Source organism: Prunus avium, chromosome 4, assembly GCF_965620075.1.
Source record: "Prunus avium chromosome 4, drPruAviu1.hap1.1, whole genome shotgun sequence".
Taxonomy (NCBI): domain Eukaryota; kingdom Viridiplantae; phylum Streptophyta; class Magnoliopsida; order Rosales; family Rosaceae; genus Prunus; species Prunus avium.
In genome coordinates this window covers 31,857,412-31,879,536 of record NC_142287.1, presented here as the reverse complement: position 1 = coordinate 31,879,536, position 22,125 = coordinate 31,857,412, and the positions used below count along the sequence as shown (strand labels likewise).

Sequence of the window (22,125 nt, the reverse complement as noted above, 5' to 3'; positions counted from 1 at the left end):
ATTGAGTCAAACAAAATACTCCCCCTAACCAAATACAATGGTTACAAAAGCGTACACCCATTGAGTATAAGATCACAAAGAAGCATTAACTTCTGACATAAGCAAACTCCCCCTATATCAAAAATTGACAAGACATGAGATCAAGGAATGCAAGGAACAAAGCATCAGAACTTCAGTGAGAATCATGTGACTGAAAAATTCAATTATACGTGTAAACGTTACAAAAAAGAAACTACCCTAAATGACATAGTTCAAGCACACAACTATCAAACGAAGGGGCATCTAATGAAATTATATTTACACACCATAATGCAAAAGCAAGACCTAGCAACAAGATTGCAAAAAAAAAAAAAAAGAATTCTCCATCATAATAAAATTTTGAGAAAGAACTAAGCAAGATTAAATGTTTTTTTTTTTGGTTCAAAATTGGGAACATGTGAAAAACAATAAAATACATAACTAAGTCTTTAGGTCCTCCATATCGACGTCCAGCCACCACAACCATCCAAATTCGCATTCGAACTAAGCCAGAAATGATACTAAATTGGGAAATTTAGTATCATTTCTCCTTTTCTTTTAAATAATATTAATTATTTATTCGTATTGTAGTTCTGCAATTTTGGCATAATAAGGGATGCATGTGATGGAAGTTAAGGTTCCACTCCAAAATCGATTGGCAATGGGGGAAGTAGCCCAAGTCCTTATAAACCCAAAAAATTTTAATGTGAGGAGAAACATCTTAACACGCCCTCGCAGGTGTGGTGAACTTTAAGCCTAACACATGGATAATACATATTTGATGACGTTGGAGCACGTGTGGCCATTGGGCCCAACATGTGAAACATGACTATGATAACATGAAGAAAGTTGAGATTCCACCCCAACTTCCTTCAGCATATGACATCAAAGGAAATAGCCTGCGTTACATGGTTGATGGTATTTATCGTCAGTTGGCTACAATATTGATCAAAACGATTTCTAACCCTAATAATTTAGAAAACAAAACTATTTCGAACCCTATCTGTTTCCATTTTATTAATACAAACTATGAGATCCATGCAGCAATAATAGCCCAGCAAACATGTTCAAACAAACTGTACCCTATCCATCCATGCATATAAAATAATCAAGGGAATGATACCACATGGCCGACATCAAAATAATGCCTTCTGATTAGGTCCTTCATGTATATGTACTCGTCGATTTCCTTCAGGATGAGTTTAATAATCAAAAGAGGATGATAATATCGTTGGTAAACAGTCCATCGTCTGCAGGATTGAAATCTGGGCAGGCTATACTCGACAGCGTTAGGATTGAAATAATAGGGCTTTGAATAATCTATCTGGCATTCTGTTGGAGACTTTTATAATATTATAAATATCCATTTGTTGCAATGGATTTAGTGCCCATATTCTATGCCAATATGCAGCGGATGGTCCCAGTGCCAAATTAACAATCAAACATGATTCTATTTGTACATGTGAAAAACATGGTATTGTTTGTTTCTTCAAATTTCGGGGTCATTTTTTTTAAAGGTACCATGTGCGACTGCAAAGATTGCCCCTCCTCATCAGAGCCGCCTTTGTGCAAACTTTGAAAAATAAATGCTAATGTTTAAAAAGTCAGGAAAAATACTGATATTAGAAAATGAAAAGCCCAAGCTAAACCTACTCTCATGTTAAAAAAGAATAAAACTAGGTACGTACTCTGCAATCAACAAAACAATATGGGTGAAAGAACAAAGAAAAAGCCCCAAGTCTATTATCTTGTTCAATGTTACAAAGACCATAGAGAAGGTTCTACAGATGTCACTTATAAGTGGCAAACTGTTGCTCCTGAGCTGCCTGAAGATCTCTTCCTCAGAGCAATGCCACAAGTGAAGAATATTAATACCAAGGGAAACATGACTCTGGCAGTATCATTCATTGGCCAGTTTTGGGGACAAAGTGAGGAGGTTGTTGCATTGCTGAATGAGCGTTTCCCTGAATTGGGTTTACAACAACAGACTGCCATGAAGTGAGGTAGGTGGAAGCCACTGTATTTTGGGCTGAGAATCCTATTGGAACTTCCACTGATGTTCTTCTCGACAAGCCAACCTTCTACTTACAAAGGCAAGTCTCCCATGTGCTTCTTCATAAAATCACTAAAAGTGATTTTAAGTGATTATATATGGGGAGAAGCACCTCCCATGTGCTTCTCCATAAAGTCACTTAAAACCACTTGAAGTGATTATATGGAGAAGTGATTATTGGCTTATTATCCAGAATCACTCCCAAACGAGATATGGATAACCACGTGGGAGGTGCTTTTCTCCATAAGTGATTTTGGCATATCCAGAATCACTCACAAATCAGACCTAAAGTATCTATTAAATTTAAAAAGAGAAAGCCAACTGTTGGTAACCGAAATTTCACAAACTCCTCCAACTGCTTCCGTAAATCTTGAAAACCAAATAACCGCTAATAACTGCTCAGACGACTATGGTATCACCACACTGGGCAAAGCAGAACAAAGCATCCATTTGCCCAAAGAAAACTTTCAAGGCAACAATAATTTAAATAGATTTGGCCCAAAGAAAGTAAGTAAATGGGTTAATTTGCTCAAAAAATAAAAGAAAAAAGAATCAAGCATAATACAATTAGAAAAAAATCTACTAGATAGCCTATAGCAAAGTGATTATTATTATTATTAGTATCATTATTATTACTAGTCTCTCCACACGTGCTTCCGCGACTGCGAGAGGCTTTTTTTTAAAAAAATTTTAATTTATTTTAGAATTAAAAAATATAATGGGTAGTTGTGTTCCATAAAAATAGGATCCATTATCTCATTTTTCTTTTAATTTTAATTTTTTTAAATATGAAAAAGTGTGAATTTACATCCTCATTTAATGACAGGACCCGCCCCGAATTCCTCAGAACCCGAGACGAGTCCTGTGGAAATTCCGACATCACACTGATGCCGGGCCCACATACTAAAAATTTAGCATCTTTTCCTAATTAAAGAAAAAGGGCATGAGACTTTCTGCCGAAAATTTGGCAGAGTCTCCCCTGAAAATTTGACTTTTTCCCAAAAAGTTCAATTTGTTAAAAGCACATTTTAAAACACCAACTGGTAGCATGCACAAGTTAACAATATGCAATTGCATAATAGGCCTCCGGCCTTCAAATAATTCGAAACAGAACCAGCAATGCTCTTAAGTCGAACAAAACACAAACCATACAATTAATGATCTCAAACAACTATATGAATACCCCCAAAACCATTAAACCGGATTCAAATCCAATAACCACATAAAAATCCAATCACATACTCAGAATCAACCAAACCTTTTAAACATAGTATATTTCGCGGCTGCACTTAGGTGAGACCCCAGGCTACCTACGTACCCTTAGACAAGGGATCAAGCCACACGTAGTTCTTATCATTAATAGTCACAACTCCAATAACAAACAATTATTTAAAGCAGAACCAACGATACATTTCAGATTTATCACAACTCCAATTCCGATGAACACATTCTCAATCTCTTCCTTTTATATTAGTTCAATCCCGCAACCATACCCTATCCAAGGCATATGTTGCTGAACAACACTTCCCAATCCAGGACTTAAACATTCATACATGTATAGGGTACTCACAAAGCACAATCTCACTGATCTCAATCCAAAATCAAATCCACATATACATATATGTAATGTGTACGCCTATACATGAATAAATATACATATATATATATATATACATAGATATATAATAACACCCACCTCTCACCATCATCATATACCAGGGGAAAACAATCCAATCGGGGATCGTTTGACTAGTCCACATGAAACCGTCCTCAAATGACCATGTGGCTAGGGATGAGCTGTCCAACTGGGGGACTAACTCCCAGCCAGCACGTATAGACGAAAAATCAAGACCCGTACACCTGAAACAGCCCTACGTGCGCAGACTACCCAATTAAGGGTCTATAGCAACACCCCGTTAAGGTAAGCCCCGGGTCCCGTCATATCCAAACCATATCCATATATCCATTTTCATGTATCCTAGTGTCCATATCCACTGTTTCCAAATACCAATTTCCATTGTTTCCAAGTGTCCATTTCCACTGTTTCCAAGTATCATCATCCAAGGGAAGGTACATATGATGGCGGAGTTCGTAATCCCTTATATAAATATTATAAAAATAATATTCCCCTCCTTAATTCAGTTTTCCCACAATACCTATTCATAGTATAGACAATAAACTCTCAAGCATATTCTATATCCAGGGAGGTACCTAAGGTAGTGCTAATAGCACTCAAACTGACCTTCTAACTCACGTACGTCTTTCTAGTATCTCACATCAACAACCCAAATATCCTACACATAATCAACCCAGACAGCACTTCCTTAAGTATTTTATATATATAGGATACTCGAATATGTCAAAACCCACATATATCACAAATACTTTACAAAAATAATAATTTCAACAATAAAATATAAAGTGCATTTCAATAAACCATTAAATTCATATGCATAACATTTCCATCACAAAACCATGCCATTTATTTGACAACAGTGTCTACTCACTTCCTAATAATCATAGTCGAGTTTCATGACTTACTTTCACAACCAATAATTCACGTATCCCCATACTCATCTATTCCATAAATTTCAATTATCGAAATATTATCTAAGAATTCAATAAGATATTATAAACAAGCTCATACTCCCAATATAATCAAAAATAACTCAAATAACTCAAATAACGGTTAAGACTCGTTCACACGGTCGTGCTAGCACTTCACGAAGGGTAAAACTACTTCGGAAGACTCACGGTCGACCAAGGGTCAAACTGTCCAAACTTGGTCAACCGGGCCTGCGGGGCCCATGACCTCCTATTTCCCATTCAGAAGTTCCTAGGAGTTCCACAAGGTCTAAGATACACGTCTTGAAAGTTTGGTCTAGATCAGACGGTCGAATCGCTCACGATCGCACGATCGCACGATTATTGAAAATCACAAACCTTAATTATTTAATCGGAACATCCAGGGCTCCGATTCACGATCCGTGAAATCCTACACAATCCTAGGAATACCTAGATCAACATATATTAATTTGGAAGCGATCCAATGGTTCTAACATATTGAACCCGGAAATCGCACAATATGTAAAATCCGTTCGGGGTTCAAACATTATCCAAATTGAGATCCGCAAATTCCTATGCGCTCGTGGCAACTAGGAGATCATTTTAGGCCAGAAGGTGGTTCCACCACACTGCCCACGTGCCACTACACGTGCTGGCAGCGCGTGGGTGGCTTGATAAATTTCCAGCGGCCGGAAAAATTCCCAAACTGCCGGTCAAGCTTCCTACCCTAGGTAATACACCTAATTTGGAATCACTTTTGTTCTTGGGCCTACCCCAAAAAATGGCCGGAAGTGGCCGGATCGGAGGCCGAAAACTGGCAGATTTTTAATCGCTTATTTAACTACCAAAACGCAGAAATTTCTCAAAACTAACACAACCAGCAGCAAGAACAGCTCGAGAGGTTCAATATCCATACCTGGATCGCAAGATTTGGTTGCCGGAATCACCCGAACGCACTTCCAAAAAATCTGTCAAAATCTGTCCAAAAACAGCTCGGATTTCTGCAATTTCCTATGTTTTGCTATCTGGCTAACCTTTGGGGTTGGCCTTTTTGTATTTTGATTTCTTGTTTTGGTGTTGATCCTTTATATAGTTGAAGAAATCGATCTTTATGGCGTTCACAGGAAGGAAACTATGATACAAATTTAAAGTTAATTTAAAATATGTGAAATTATTAAGAATTTTTGAAGTTTTTAAACTTAAAACTTCACTTGTTTGGTACATGAGACATGTTGGCTAAAAATTCAGCAAAATCTGTTTGATGTTGCAACATGAAAACAAAATGCTTTGTGATCTTCAGTTAAGTCCAACCTTTAGATAACTACAACTATGGGCCAAGCCTCCATCCTGTACATAACAAAAACTGGAAAAACAGAAAGAACGCAAAACAAGAGAATTATCTAATCCCGACAAAATCTTCTGCACTTTCTTATTTATGACTGTAGAAAACCAAAACCTAAAGCTCCCTCGGCTCCTCCTTTATAGTTGTTTAGACGGAAGAGTTGGAATGCTCTGTTCATTTCTGAAAAAATTCTCAGGATCCACCTCTGTTTTAATACGTACTAATCTTTCAAAATTACCCTTGAAGTACTTAGTCCCATACACTTTTGCTTCATCGTACCCGCCTTTCGAATTCGTACCAATGTCAAGGTCACGATAGTTGTAGAAAGCCATCCTGGGATTCTTGGACACATAAGGAGTCATTGCTACATAAAGTTTTTTCATCAAACTCAAGTACCTTTTGGTGGCCTCAAACCCTTCCTCTTTCCAGTTAACTGAATACTGAATCTTGAATAAGTTGCCTGCTCTATGTGGAAATGGAGTAGCTGTCTCTGGAATCTCACTCATTTTTCCTCCATAAGGATTCCACAGCATCATAACTTCTCCAATCTCAATCATCACCTTCCATAAGGCCTCCAAATCTGTCTTTGAAATTGGTTGTTTCACGTAATCAGATTTTCGCTTCAGAAACACTTGCCCCTTGGGGACCCTGTTGAGCAAAACCTCAGGGGAAGTAGTTCCATTCTGGTAGTTTGTCCAATATAAAACTGATTGAATCCAACTCATTTCATGGCAATCTGTTTTCTGCAAACCCAATTGAGGAAATCTTTGACTCATCAGCTTCAGAAGTCTTTCAGAGTTTCCGAGAAACAAGGACGTGAAAGACACCTCGATCGTTCCATTCGTTGGCTTAATAATTGCTCTTATGAACAAATCGTGATCTAGCTTATCAGCAACTTGTTGCCATTTCACAAGAATGTCTGTTGCACCTTGTGCCAATGTCCTTTTTACATCGAACACTGTCACCTTGGCAGGAACCCTAACAAACTTGATTTTCCAGGCAAGAATGACTCCAAAACTAGATCCACCACCTCCTCTAATGGCCCAAAATAGATCTTCACCCATGGCCTTTCTATCAAGGATTTCACCATTTACATTTACTATTTTTGCATCCACAATGTTATCAGTTGAAAGTCCATATTTTCTCATCATGTTACCATAACCACCTCCTGTGAAATGTCCACCAGCACCAATACTAGGACATACACCAGCAGGGAAGGCATGGTTCTTGCTTTTCATAGAAATTGCATAGAAAATTTCACCAAGTATTGCCCCAGATTGGACCCATGCACTTTCATCCGCCATATCAATATTGATGGACCGGAGATTAAACATGTCGAGAACGATGAAATCTTTTGTATTTCGGGACACATAGGAGACACCCTCATAGTCATGTCCACCGCTTCTTATCCTGATTTCCAGGCCAAGGCTTTTGGCACATATGACAGTGGCTGGAACATGGGATTCATGCTTGGCTGCTACAATTAGCAGTGGTTTCGGGGTTGTCCGGGATATAAATCTGAGGTTTCTCACATATGACTGCAGAACAGAGGAAAAGGAGGCACTTTTGGAGGTGTAAATTGCTTCAGAGATTGGATTTGATCGCTGAGAATGGTTGGAAAGGCATTGGAGAAAATTGTATTCAACTGACGATGAATTGGTACATGAGACTGATATCACACAAAAGATTGAAAAAACTGCAGAGAGTAGTGTTGCATATTCTAAAGCCTTCATTTTTCCGGGCAATGTTGATGTTTCTAATGATCTCAAGGTTGGGATGGAGATGGGTTTTTAAGCTAAATGTGCCTTTGAAGAGAAGAGGATGAGAAAACTTGCATGGTTTTAGGGTTGGCTGTTGGAGCTCATCTCTTTAGGATTAGCATATGATTTTTTAGAAGTAATTAAAATGGTAAAAAAAGCTGTGGTTGAATTTGTAAGGTTCATGACTTTCAGTGGATTTATTTTTGTATGATAAAAAAAGGTTCCTAATGATAGAATTTTTGTAGACTGAGTGCCGGTTCTCAAGGGGAGCAAGCAACTGTGTGATTGCACAAGGCCCCAATTCAATTATAGAAAAGAACTGAATAAAAGAAAACTGTAGGAATAAAATCTTGAGGATCAACCACGGTGTTTTCACTGTGCTCTGCTGCTAAGCTTCACTTCGTCTGTCTAAAGAGGTGGTATACTTTGTTCATTCCTGAAGAAATTTTGAGGATCAACCACGGTTTTCACACGTACCAATCTATCAAAATTATCTTTAAAAAACTTGCTGCCATAAACCCTAGCAATGTCAAACTCTGTCTGATTATGAAGATTAGCGCCAATATCAATATCCCTGTAGTTTAGGAAGGCCTCTCTTGGGTTCTTGGAGACAAATGGAGTCATCAATTTTCTCGAGAAGCTGAGGTACTTGTTGGTAGTATCAATTCCTTCCTCTGTCCAAGACATATAATACTGAATCTTGAATAGGTTTCCAGCTCTGTGAGGGAATGGAGTGGCTGAGGCAGCAATCTCATCCATTCTTCCACCATAAGGGTTCCATTGCACATACACTTTCTCGATCTTATGCACCATTTGCCAAATGGATTTTATTCCTTCTTTTGGAATTGGTTCTTTCACATAATCGGACTTACTTTTGAAGAAGAATGTTGGCATATTTGTCCTGTTAAGTAGAACATTGATGGGAGTTCCAATTGGGTAGACAGTCCAAAATACAGTGGATTCTACCCAACTCATTTCGAAGCAGTCTTTGCGCTGTAAACCAAGTTTAGGGAAGCTCTCATTTATCAACCGAAGAAGCTCATCAATTTGTCCCAAAAAGTGACCAACGAATGAGACTTCCACGGCCTTTTTCTTCCCCTCTCCATTACTGACTTGCGAAGTCGCTCTTATGTAGGTGTTTTTAGGCAGCTTAGGAGCAACGTATTGCCATCGGTAAAGGACGTCTAGGGCACCTTGTTCAATGTTTCTTGTAACATTGAACACAGTTACTTTAGCTGGAACTCGAACTAACTTAATCTTCCATGAAAGAATGACTCCAAAGCTTGCTCCACCACCTCCTCTAATGGCCCAAAAAAGATCTTCTCCCATTGAATTTCTATCAAGAATTGTGCCATTCACATTAACTAGCTTAGCATCTTCAATATTATCCGCTGAAAGCCCAAATCTTCTCATTGTAGGAACATACCCGCCACCACTAATAAGGCCACCAGTCGCAACAGTTGGGCAAACTCCAAGCGCTTGAACCCAAGCGCTTTCATCTGTGACATTTATTTCAATTGATCGAAGATTAAACATGTCAAGAATGATAAATGGGACAGATGAAACGTATGATAGGCCCTCGTAATCGAGGCCACCGCTCCGGATTCTAATATGCAAAGCATGTTGTTTTGCACAAACCACAGTTGCTTGGACATGAGATTCATGCATGGCTGCAATAATAGCCATTGGTTTTGGAATCGTAGGTGTTGAATATCTGCGGTTTTTTATGTATGCATTCAAAACATATTGAAAAGAGGTATTTTTGTGTGTGTAAATGGTTTCAATGATTGGGTAGGAGGACTCAGAAAATTTGGGAAGGCACTGAAGGAAGTCATTGAGATCCGCATAGGCAGTTGCCAATGAGACTGAGGACAGAAGGACTGAGAGAACAAAGAATAATATTGCTTTAGAGGTTGGCACCTTCATCATCTGTCGAAATATTATTATTTTTCGTTGAAAACTAAACCGCAGGTTATGGCTCTTCTTCACTTGGTTGGCAGTATTTCTAGAGAAGTCAAAACCACTGAGAACAGTTTTTTATTTTGGTCAAAACCATGTACATAGATAGATATGCTACCAAAGAATTTTATGGGCTAAAAGAGAGAAACCATGAACGCCTTGCTAGATCTGCTTACCAATAAGAAAATCTGGCCAAATGAAGAAATTAGTTTCATTGAATTGGAAGGCTTATAAATTTCCAAGGAACAAAATTTAGAATTTGAAGTGGCTTCCAAATGCACAAGGATGTGTTTTTGGGGTTAGGTCAAATCAAATCGTGAGAAATATTGGAGCAAAAATTAGTACAGGTCAAATGTTGGATCTTAGTAATGCTGTACAATGCCATTCACCTTGTAATTCAAAGCTAGTTGGCTAAAGCATTGTCTTAATTATATAAGAGGGCTTTGTATTTTCACATTGGACATGAGTTACAAACATGAATAAATTTCATAGACGAATTTTAAAAAATAACATTAATTTAGAATTTAAGGAGTTGTTAACATAAATTGTGGCGAGATTGACTTTAATTAGGAGACTTTGTTGGGAGAGGTCCCCGCTTTGCGCCCGACAGTACCTCGAGGGTTAGTCCCCGCAATCGCGCGGGGGATACCTTGGTTTTCACCAAAAAAAATTCATATTCTTATTATTTTATTTCTTTCTCTTTTGTACAGATCTTGTGCAATTATGACTTTATTTGTTTCCTTGTTATTGAATTGAACCCCAATAATGCTACGGGCACCAACTTGTTTACCAACTTATTGATACCAGCACATGTAGCACATGAAATGGCTGTCCAAATCATATGCCATCTCATTCTTTTTTTTTTTTTTTTTTTTTTGCCATCATCTTTTTGTTTCAACAAAAAGAATTTCACCCAGCAAAAACAAAAAAATTAAGAAAAGAAATAAATAGAACACCCAACAATTTTAGATTCAACGTTAAACTCATTCCCCTCCTTCCTCCCCTTCACCTCTGTAAAACCCTAAAAATATACAGTCCCTCCATTAAAGGTCCCTTCTGAAAAACCCTAGGATGTATTATCACAAACAAATTAGTTTGAATTCATTTTTCAATTCCAAGAACAGGAAGATTCCACCAAGCAAACAAGGTTGAGATTAACGACTCTTTTTGCTTTATTCTTATTGACATGGGTATCGCTAGTGTCAGATCTAAAACTTTCAAAAATTCAAGAAATCCAATGATTGTTCTCTCATGAAATATAATAACCAAACTTCCAACAAAAACATATTTGCAACCTCGCTTAATTCAATTACTTCAATGCGGTGGCGGAGTCCATGTACAGGACTTGGCCTATACCAAGAATTACATGTAATTAGCAGTATATTTATATGTATGTATGAGCAAATAAATAGAAAGAGAAAATTCATATAGCAAATAAAAACAAATCTGATAAATGGATGAGCATGCAGCAAAAGGAGTAAGTTTCTCAAAAATCTCTTACCAACTGTAATTTACCGTTTCATTTCGACATGGGTCTGATATGAAGGCCACTGCTTTGGTGAAGCATGTGATCCCAATTGCTTTTCGCTTTCGTTTATAATAGTAGAGAAGTGGAGATAAATACCTCCTTTTGGAGAATGAAATATATAATAAAAAATATTTCACATCAAAAAATATTAAGAAATATATAACATGAAAATGTTAAATATTTTCGTTAGTATATATACAGATACTTCATAATGGGGCCGGTTAGTTCTTTGGGTTTTACAGCAATCTTGATGAGATACTATAAATTATTAACATTAATGTAGGATTGGAAGAAAAAGAAAAGGAATACATTAATTTCAAATCATGTATATTCTATGTAGTCGTTTTGATATGTCGCATTGTTTAAGTCCACTTCAAAACGCGGCTATACTTGGCTTTCCTTAATTTTTTTTAAAAATAAATAGTATAGCCCGGCGGCTATACTCGGTTTTTTCCTAATTTTTTTAAAAAGAAATAGTACAGCCAAGCGGCTATACTCGGTTTTTCCTAATTTTTTAAAAAGAAATAGTACCGCCACCCGGCTATACTCAATTTTTTTTAAAAAAATACTATAGCCGAACGGCTTTGCTCTTTATATATATAGTGGGATTCTCTTTTTCCTTTATATTTTTTTCACCGATTTTCGTTTATCGATAAGAGTAGCTTAGAGCATTATCCATTACTATTAGGCCATTGGCCGAGTCTCTATTGTCCCTTTTTTATTTTTCATTTTTCCAAAGTTATTACCCGTATAAAGAATTTAGCACTTTCACATTTAATACAATATTATACACTTACGTACCTATTTTTGAATAATACATTCGTGTCTTGTATACGTCTTAAAGACTCGGTAAAATTCATGTTTTTTAAAAATCAAACATACAATACTCATATTGAACTTGTACTTACGTATTTTTTTTACCAAATTTTCAATAATACACCCATAATTCTAAAAAAAAAAATTTAAAAATTAAATAAAAATATTATATAGAGATCAAACTTTTAAGTTGTAATTTTCCAAAATTTTGCCGAATATAGCCGTGCGGCTATACCAAATTAATCTATATATATAAAGCAAAAGGTAGAGAATGGTGAAATATTCAAAATACCAAAAAATGCCCTTGTTTAATGCAAACATTAAGAATTGAAATTATTAATTAAATGAGGATAATATGGTAAATTCACACTTTTTTATATTTAAAAAAATTAAAATTAAAAGAAAAATCAGACAATGTATCATAGTTTTATGGAACACAACTACCCACTATCTTTTTTAATTCTAAAATAAATTTTAATTTTAATTTTTTTTTAAAAGCATTTCGCAGGCGCGGAAGCGCATGTGGAAAGGCTGGTATCTATAAAGTACAAACCAATGCAACAACTAGGAGGGTCCTTTATTTATTTATTTAATAGTCTAGCAGCGCGGCTATACTGGGTTTTTTCCTAATTTTTTTTGAAAAGATATCGTATAGCCGATCGGCTATACAAGGCTTTTTAATTTTTTTTTAAAGAAATAGTATCGCCGCGAAGCTATACTCGGTTTTCTCTCATTTTTTAAACGATATTGTATAGCCGCGCGGCGATACTGGGTTAATTTTTTTTTTAATGAAATGGTATCTCGGCTATACTGGGTTTTTCCTTTATTTTTGAAAAGAAATAGTATAGCCGGGCGGCCATACACGGTTCTCTAATTTTTTAAACGAAATAGTTTAGCCGCGCGGCTATACCCATTTTTATTTGTTTTTATTTTTTAACAATGAAGTACCATAAACTTCAAGAGCTACTTCGTTTGACTAAAATTTCCTCAAATCTGAGCAGAAACACAATCACTCTAAGAAAATAGTGAAAGAAAGAAATTATGCTCTGTGATGAGCTACCCATATTCCCCCCCTTTTTTTTTTTCTGTCTCCTAACGAGGTGGGATACTTTGTTCATTGTTAAAAAAATTACAAGGATCAACCATGACTTTCACACGTACCAGTCTATCAAAATTTCCTTTAAAATACTTGCTTCCATAAACTTTCGCAGTTTCAAATTCTGTATGATTCTGCCGATTGGCACCAATATCGAGATCCCTATAGTTTTGGAAGGCCTCTCTGGGGCTCTTGGAAACATACAGAGTCATTCCTTCATACAATTTTCTTACAAACCCAAGATGTTGTTTGAGGGTTTCAGCCCCTTCTTCCACCCAATACGTCACGTATTGAATCAAAAATAGGTTTCCATCTCTATGAGGAAATGGAGTTTCCCACTCCGGAATCATACTCATTCTTCCACCGTAAGGATTCCATTGCATCAACACTTTGTCCATCTTAAGCATCATTTGCCAAATGGATTCAATTCCTTGTTTTGGAATTGGTTCTTTCACATAATCAGACTTACTTTTGAAGAAATTTGGTGGCCCCTGTGGCCTATTAAGTAGAAAATTTACGGGAGTTCCAATTGGCTGGTCTGCCCAGAATAGAGTGGATTCTACCCAACTCATTTCAAAACAATCTTTTAGTTGCAAACCCAGTTCAGGGAAACTTTCATTCATCAATGGCACAAGCTTGTCCCTTTGTCCCAGAAAGAGACCAACGAATGATACTTCCACAGTCTTCTTGCCCTCAGTACTATTCTTCAGTCGCATAATTGCTCTGATGAAGATTTCATCAAGCAGCTTTGGTGCTACGTATTGCCACTTATAAATGACATTTAGGGCACCTTGCTCCCAAGTTCTTTTAACGTTGAATACAGTCACATTGGCTGGAACTGGAAGAAGCCTGATCTTCCATGAAAGAATGACTCCAAAGCTTGCTCCGCCACCTCCTCTAATGGCCCAAAAAAGATCCTCTCCCATTGAATTCCTGTCAAGAATTGTCCCATTCACATTAACAAGTTTAGCATCTTCTATGTTATCCACTGTAAGGCCATATTTTCTCATCATAGGCCCGTACCCGCCACCACTAAAATGACCACCAATTCCAACAGTTGGACAAGCTCCCGCTGGAAACCCATGAACCTTACTTTTATTTGCAATTTCATAATAAAGTTCACCGATAGTAGCCCCAGCCTGAACCCAAGCACTCTCATCCGCGACATCAATATCAATAGATCGAAGATTAAACATGTCAAGAATGATAAAGGGGACATCGGATACGTATGATAGGCCTTCATAATCATGGCCACCACTTCGGGTTCGAATCTGCAACCCTTGTTGTTTGGCACAAATCACAGTTGCTTGGACATGAGATTCATGCAGTGCTGTGACAATAGCCAATGGTTTTGGAGTTGCAAGTGTAGAATATCTGCTGTTCCTAATGTATCCCAACAAAACAGATTGAAATGAGGTATTTTCATGGGTGTAAATGGCTTCAAAGATTGGGTAGGCAGATAGAGGTTGTTTGGGAAGGCATTGGAGGAAGCCAGTGAGAACTAGATCTGAAGTTGTCCATGACACTAAAAGCGAAAGGACTGAGAGAACGAAAAGTACTCGTACCTTCATTTTTTCTTCCCTGGCTCTTTCACTTCTTCGTCGTATTTACAATGACCTGATTGCCCCGGAATATATATTTTTTAGCAACTAGTTAGTTCTTCCTAATTAAGACCACCCTGACCAAGTAATTAGGGTAACACAATAAAGTTGAAAAGTAACGAATGGATTTCTTGCCAAATCGGATGGCGAGTACATGTATAATCATTGTTTATTTCTTTCAGCGAATCTATTTGATTTCTTGCCGTACCTTGAACATAACATTTTCCCCTAAATAAATTATATCAGAGTTAATTACTTGAATTCTCGTTCTGATTTTTATGTAACTTTGAAATAGATCGTATACTGTTTTTCGAATTAGGTATTACTTAATTATTTACACAAACACTCCTGAGGTTTCTGGCCTTTTCACAAAACTCCCTGAGGTTTTAGAAATTACACGAACACCCTTTGAGTTTGTAAATTGTTTTCACACAAAACACCTTTAATTTCATTGATTTTTAATCCAAAGACTGATGATTTTATACAAAAAATTCTCCAAATGACAAAGTTAGCCTTTGAGATTAGATTGCATAAAACAAAGAAAATGAGAGAAATTGTACCAATTACAAACCTTGAACCCAAAAACTAATTGTGAAGAAGACAAATGGTGGGCATTTCTGACAGGACACGCCCCGGATTTCCTCGGAAACCAGGATGGATCCCGTCTAAGATTCCGGCACCTTACCGATGCCGGGCCCACTTACTAAAAACCGAGACTTCTACCAAAATTTTGGCAAAGTCTCCCTTGTAAAATGAACATATCCCAAATTTTCAACCTGTTAAAAACACAAATTACAACCCAACAGCCAGCATGCATTATACAGAACATAATGTTTACAAACCATGGCCTTCAGCCTCACCAATCAAACCCTAACAGGGCAATAACAGAGCATATCTAACAGAATTCAAGATTTACAACGGAAACGAAGTTTAACAGAAATGAAACCAACTTATCCTACAGAAGCTCGAGATTCAGTACTCAAGGCTCGGCTCGGCTGCTGTTTGTGCCTGATAAATCACGGCCACGAGCTGGCCGAAGGAGCCCTTTTTTTCGGCCCTGGCACTTGTTCACAGAGGCTGAAACGCAGCGTTTCGCCAGGGCATATTCGCCTTCCTTGAAGAATAAAAGAAGAAATGCTAAGGCATGATCATCTCGGCCATCTCGGCCTCAAGCATAGGCCGAGGCCGAGGCCGAACAAAATTGCGGCCAAGACATTAAAGGCAAATCATCACGTGACAGTAGGGTCCCAGGCTTCATTTAATGAAGTAGTGCATGTTTAATGCAGCAAGACCCATTGGCCACAAAGTAGCATTTAATGCATGAGGGAAGGTGGGAAGTGACTGAAGTCAGGATTTGGTGATGAAGATCAGAGTGATTAGACGTGGACATTCTCACAAGAATTCTGACAGCTTGAGATGTTGGTTCACCAGCTATCCAGGCCATAAATGCGTCTCCACGGCCAGAGGTTCAGAACCCACGATTGAGCGCGGCGGCCGAGATTCACCGGGATTTCTGGGGTCTCATCACCATACTTCACGATCCCAAATGTCGATTGGACTACCCACTTGCGCTAATCAGACTCCACTATGCGTAAATTCAGCCTCGATTACTCATCCAGGGACTCTTCCTATAAATACAAGGCTCGAGCTACATTCAAAGGGTTCAAACACCAAAACAAGCCTCCCACGGAGCAACTTATTTTCTTCTGTAATGCACTTTCAATATCTTTACTTGCTTTCCTAGGAGTAGTGTTAGATTGTAAGCAGAATCCATTCATCAATATATCATACGACCCTTGATTTTCAAGGCGCCGGAGCACCATCCTTGTTGTTCGCTCACTCACCCCATATATCACACGACCGTCGCTCCCTGAGCAGCGCGCCGGAGCACCGCCCAAAACCCACAACCAACACCATCACTCGACGGCCTTGTAGTTCAGGCCGTGAACCTAACAGCCGAGACCAGTTCCTCTCTCGACTACAATCGTTTGACCAGGAAGACAGATCAAACAGGCGCACCATTCACCCATCCAACACTCACCTAAACATCAACGCACGGTAAACCGTGCTGGCACGCCCGCGCACAACCGCACCGCACCCAAAAGCAGGAAACCCCGTGTTAACGCACATCCCCTCAGCCCGGAACTCCAGGCTGTGAGATTTGCGCGGCAGACAGCTGCTCAGCACAGTCAATTACTGTCTGTGGGGCACAAAACAGAAAATTGTGAGTGGACAAAACAAAGTTTAGTTCCAATTAAATCAAAGTAATATAACCCCACCGTTTAGAAAACCATGCATGAAACCAATGCATTAAAAACCATCATATTCATAATTATATGAAGTATGCTCAAATCAGAGCTAAATTCGAAATCCATAGTGATACTTACAAAATCAACCCATCCAAACCTTCCCTTATAAAACTCAAATCAAACTTTCGAAATGCGTGCCCCGTGGCACGACGAGCGAAGAAGTATCCTCACTGAGAAACAAAAACGAAAGAGTAGCTATATATGTATAGATATGTAACTATGTATATAATATAAGAGATATAATATATATGTATATGACACACCTAGTTGTACCGGGGAAACAATCCAACTGGGGATTGTTGACTAGCTCACAAGTCTCCGTCCTTAAATGACCATGTGGCTAGGGACAAGCCGTCCAACTAGGGGACTAACTCTCAGCCAGCATTTACGGACGAAGAATCAAGACCTGTACGCCTGAAACAACCCTACGCGCGCAGACTACCCAATTAAGGGTCTACAGCGACACCCCGTTAAGGTATGCCCCGGGTCCAGACATTTCCAAGTATCTCACATTTCCATAATCAAGTTCCATTCCAAGGGAGATACACAGGGTAGTGCTTATAGCACTTCAACCCGACATTCTAAATCTCACCACTTTCCACATCTCATAACAATATCCCAGTACTCCCCACACATACACCACAAGATAGATAGCCATTTCTCAAATATCACTTATATATGCTCAAGATACTTAAATATGTCAAAACCCAATTATATCACAAATACTTTACCCAAAAATAATGGTTTCAAGTATAAAGTATAAGGTGAATTTCAATAAACCCTTTAAATTCTTAAGCATAGAAATTCCATCATGAAATCATGCTTTTATTTGAAAACAAAGTCCACTCACAAGTAGTCCCATGCTACATGACCCTGAGAGGGTCCCGCCTACTATGTATGCAGAGTCGGATTACCTATTTCAGAATACAAGCACGACATTAAAATCAAACTCTTCGAACGAGAACTTTAAATTAAAAATCCTAATTTCTCAGGTTTCAAGTAAGCATGAGGAACGACACATTCCTAAGGTCCAACTAAGGGTTTCGAGTGCTGGAATAGTCTCGGAAGACGCTCAGTCATTCGGGCGGTCAAACTTTCCAAATTGGTCAACCTGGCCCACGGGACCCACGAAGTCAGTTTTACGATCCGGAAGTTCCTAAGAGTTCCACAAGGTCTAGGATATACGTCTTGCAAGTTTATTCCAGATCGGACGGTTGGATAGCTCACGATCGGACGATTACCGTAAAACATAAACTTTAAATTTTGAATCGGAACATCCGGGGCTTCGATTCATGATCCGCGAAAACCTACACGATCCTAGGAATACAGGGAACAACATCGTGAATTTGAGTTTGATCCAACGGTCCAAACATATCAAACCCGGAAATCACACAATATGAAAAATCCGTTCGGGGCTCAAACGATATTCGAATTGAGATCCAAGCATGCGTACACGGCCGTGACAACACAAGCGTCATTTTAGGATAAAATGTGACCCCACCATACTACTCACGCGCTGCCGGCGCGTGGGTGGCTTGACCAAATTTTGGCGGTCAGAAAAACTTGAAACCGCAAGGCAAGCTTCCTACCCTAACTAAAAGACACTATTTGGAGCCACTTTTGTTCTTGGACCTACACTAAAAAGTCAACGGAAGTGGCCGGAATTTCAATTTGAAAATCGGCCAAACTTAGGTTTCAAAATCGAGTTACTAAATCTAGAAATCAACCAAATCCTACCCAAGGAATTAAATTTTGATATTATATCGGGACCGATATTTTCGTTCAAATTCAATATGAAGTGGTTAATATATCGCGATATTATCGATAATATCGATAATATCGCAATATGAACTTTCAAAAATTAAAGAAAACTTACTTCACGCATGCTGGGGTTCAAACCCCTTCCCAATTCGAAGATCTGCAGCCACTCAACCACCGCGCCAGTCATCACTTTGTGATAATAAGCTATGGAATATGTATTTATAATACTTGCGAGCTGTTTCTCAAAATAGAAATTAACATAATTACTTATTGTTTTATTTTGTTGTTCAGTTACTTAATTACTTAATATAATTTATTTCTTTTCTATTTAATCCATTTAATGTTCTTGATTATTTTATTATTCATTATAAGTACTTACATTACTAAATTCCCCTTCAAATTGTTGCTTAATTACTTAAATCTCTATAATTATTTTCTTTATTTACTATTTAATTCTTCCTTGGATAAATTGTTAATGTATGAATTTTGATTAATTCTTTTGGCTTCCCTTGACAATTTTGTAATAGGATTTTTATATGTATTTATCAAGCTCAAGGATAGATTAAGTTTAGCATCTCTAAGTGTTCTTAACTCTCATCTATCCTATGGAGGTTCAAGCAATTTGACAAAGGTAAATCATGCATTGCATATCATGCATTAAAACTGTTTTCATAAAAGATGACTAGTCATCTTTGCTCAGTGCGATTTCCAGCTGGTTAACGATCTGTTTTGTCCTATTCTATTTTATCTCTCTGCTGCCATGTGTCGATTCTGACCTAGGGAATTTTTGCGTGTAAAAGCCAAACAATTCTTCATTTGGTGGCCGTCACTTTTGTAGGCAAGTTTTGGAAAGTTTCTTTGGAAACTTTTGCTTCTTCCTCAAGAGCCATCACCATATATTTCATCTATGAGTTTTTCTAATTGATTTCTTTTTGAAAAACTGCTTTTGAAATATGAATCTGCATCTAGCTATTTAAATCATTCTCTCATATAGATCTAGATCGGATTCGTGACTGATTTCTTCAAGAGTATGGTTTCTTGAAGAAATTGGTCTTTCTCCCTTGAATCCAAAGTTTGGTTTCGATTTGAGTTGGAGCTTACAAGCTAGTGCCATGGGATGAACGAGCTGGAGAAGGAGCTGCCATTGCCATGAAGAACTGAGCTTGAAGCTTTGCTAAGTTGGAGAAGAAGATTGCACAAAGGAGGTAAAGCTCATCTTCCTAAATAGATCTAGATTTTGCTTGAGCTTGCTTGTATTCCTTTGTAAGAATCTTTTTCTACTTAGTGGATTGCCTAGTCGGTTGATGACTCCCAGTTTTTCCCAATGGTGGGTTTCTGGGTAAACAAAACCTGTTTTGCATATCTGTAAATTTATCTGGGTTTCTGTTCTTGGTGGTTGACTAGTCATCTATATCTGCTGTTTGCTGTTTACTTGATATTGATGACTTCACACACTTTCACCATAGTTGTTGCTAGCACAGGGGATGCCTAGATTGATGGGTCCTTCTGAGTGCCTAGGTTGTCACTAGTAATCTTCTAGGACTGCAGGTACTCTGTGGCATACTCTGTGTGTTCTCTTGATTGTTGAGTTCTTGTGTCTTGTTTGTTTAGTTAAATTTACCCCTCGTCACCTAAGTACCATTTTCATAAATTTATTTATGTTCTTAGTTAATTTTCAATCTTCACTATTATTTTTTAAGCATGGTAAAGTCCCTAATTTTCATGAAGAATCAAGTTGGTTTACATCTTTAATTATTTTTCAATTTTTTTATAAATAATAAATATAAGAACGTGTACCATGTCCAATGACGTTTGTGAAATAAGGTTACTCATGTATCTTACAATGCAATTTATAAAGTATAAAATATTGTACTAAAAAATGATAAATAAATTACTAGGGGGTGTTTAATTCTCTTTCATTAATTACTCTAGATTTTCTAAGTCACAGAGTTTGTCAGCTCGCAATATAATCAACTTAAATCACTCAAACCCACTATGCAATGCATTTCCTTCCAATTTTTTGTGTCAAAATAATAGATGATTGACTAAATAAACTTCTTCTAAAGTTACATTAAAAATTTCCATGTATTTATCATAATTTTCGTGGTTTTTATTCATTTTTTATCGATATCGATATTTTCCCGATATTTCCATCGATATTTTCGTGTTTTTGAACCACCGATATTTCCAAAACTATCTATATTTAAGACCTTGATCCTACCCAACAGGCAGCTAGAACACGAAGAGTAGATGAATTTCCATACCTTGCTCGTCAGAAACGGTGGCCGGAGGACGGAGATCGAAGGACTGAAAATTCAACTGAAAACCGGGTGGTTTTTGGCAATTTCCGGCAAGTTCCATGGATGGTGATGGCTGAGGTTGGTCGGGAATTGAGGGGGGTGGATAGGCGGTTCGTTCTTGGCCAGTCTCACAGTTGGTGGTGTGATGTGGCGGCGGCGACAGCTCTTGGAAGCTGCCGGCTGTGCTGAAAAATGAAGGGGGATGGGGTTCTGTAGTGGGGTGGAGAAAGAGAGAGAGAGAGAGAGAGAGAGAGAGAGAGAGAGAGAGAGAGAGAGAGAGAGAGAGAGAGAGAGTGAGGGTTTCTGTTTTTTATTAAAATCAAACTTCAAAAATATTACGATTGTGCCACTGAGGGTTTTTATCTCGTATCTTTCTCGTTATAATTCCCATTCAAGCCTACCGCACGTCTACGAACTCGTCTCGGTACGACCTTCCTAAAAATACCATTTTTTGCCCCAAAATCTTCTCGTACAAAAATGACCATTTTGCCCCTACCCGAGGGCAAAATTGTAACTTCACTTTTTATAAAATTAAATAAATTAACGGAAGGTTATATTTTGGGTCGGGATGTTACAATTTTGGCTGTTGCTATTTTTCTGGAAATAAATATGGCACTACAAAAAAAGAAGGCAACAAGTCTGCTCCAGCTACTTTTCAATGTTAGGAGGAATTTAATGAAGTTGGATTGAATTTGGGTTGTAATATATATTTGGATTGAATTTGGGTTATAATTTATTTTGGAACTTATTTTGCTGAAGTTGGATTCAATTTGGGTTGTAATTTATATGTTGCTGAAGTTGGATTCAATTTGGATTGTAATTTATATTTTGCTGAAGTTGGATTCATTTTGAAGTGTTAAAAGCTTGTTGGAAGTTCAAATTTGGGGTAGGTCAGTAATATAATAACATTTTGAGCAGGTCTGTAAAAGATTATATAATAAAATTTTGGGCTCATGCCTAAACCGAAAACGGCAAGAACCAAACCGAAACCGAATAGGTCTGGGTTGGTTCGGATTT

The 22,125-nt window shown here is 37.8% G+C and overlaps 1 protein-coding gene and 2 pseudogenes across 1 annotated transcript; all 3 read right to left on the bottom strand.

The window, feature by feature from the left end:
* Window positions 1-5,863: 5,863 nt before the first annotated feature.
* On the bottom strand, window positions 5,864-7,725 carry LOC110765015 (berberine bridge enzyme-like 14). The gene has a single exon (XM_021968070.2). It carries the CDS (start codon window positions 7,709-7,711, stop codon window positions 6,116-6,118), a length of 1,596 nt encoding a protein of 531 aa, XP_021823762.2. The 5' UTR covers window positions 7,712-7,725; the 3' UTR covers window positions 5,864-6,115.
* A 421-nt stretch (window positions 7,726-8,146) lies between these two features.
* On the bottom strand, window positions 8,147-9,673 carry LOC110765021 (berberine bridge enzyme-like 17 pseudogene; annotated as a pseudogene).
* A 3,460-nt stretch (window positions 9,674-13,133) lies between these two features.
* Window positions 13,134-14,708, bottom strand: LOC110765020 (berberine bridge enzyme-like 4 pseudogene; annotated as a pseudogene).
* Window positions 14,709-22,125: the final 7,417 nt, after the last annotated feature.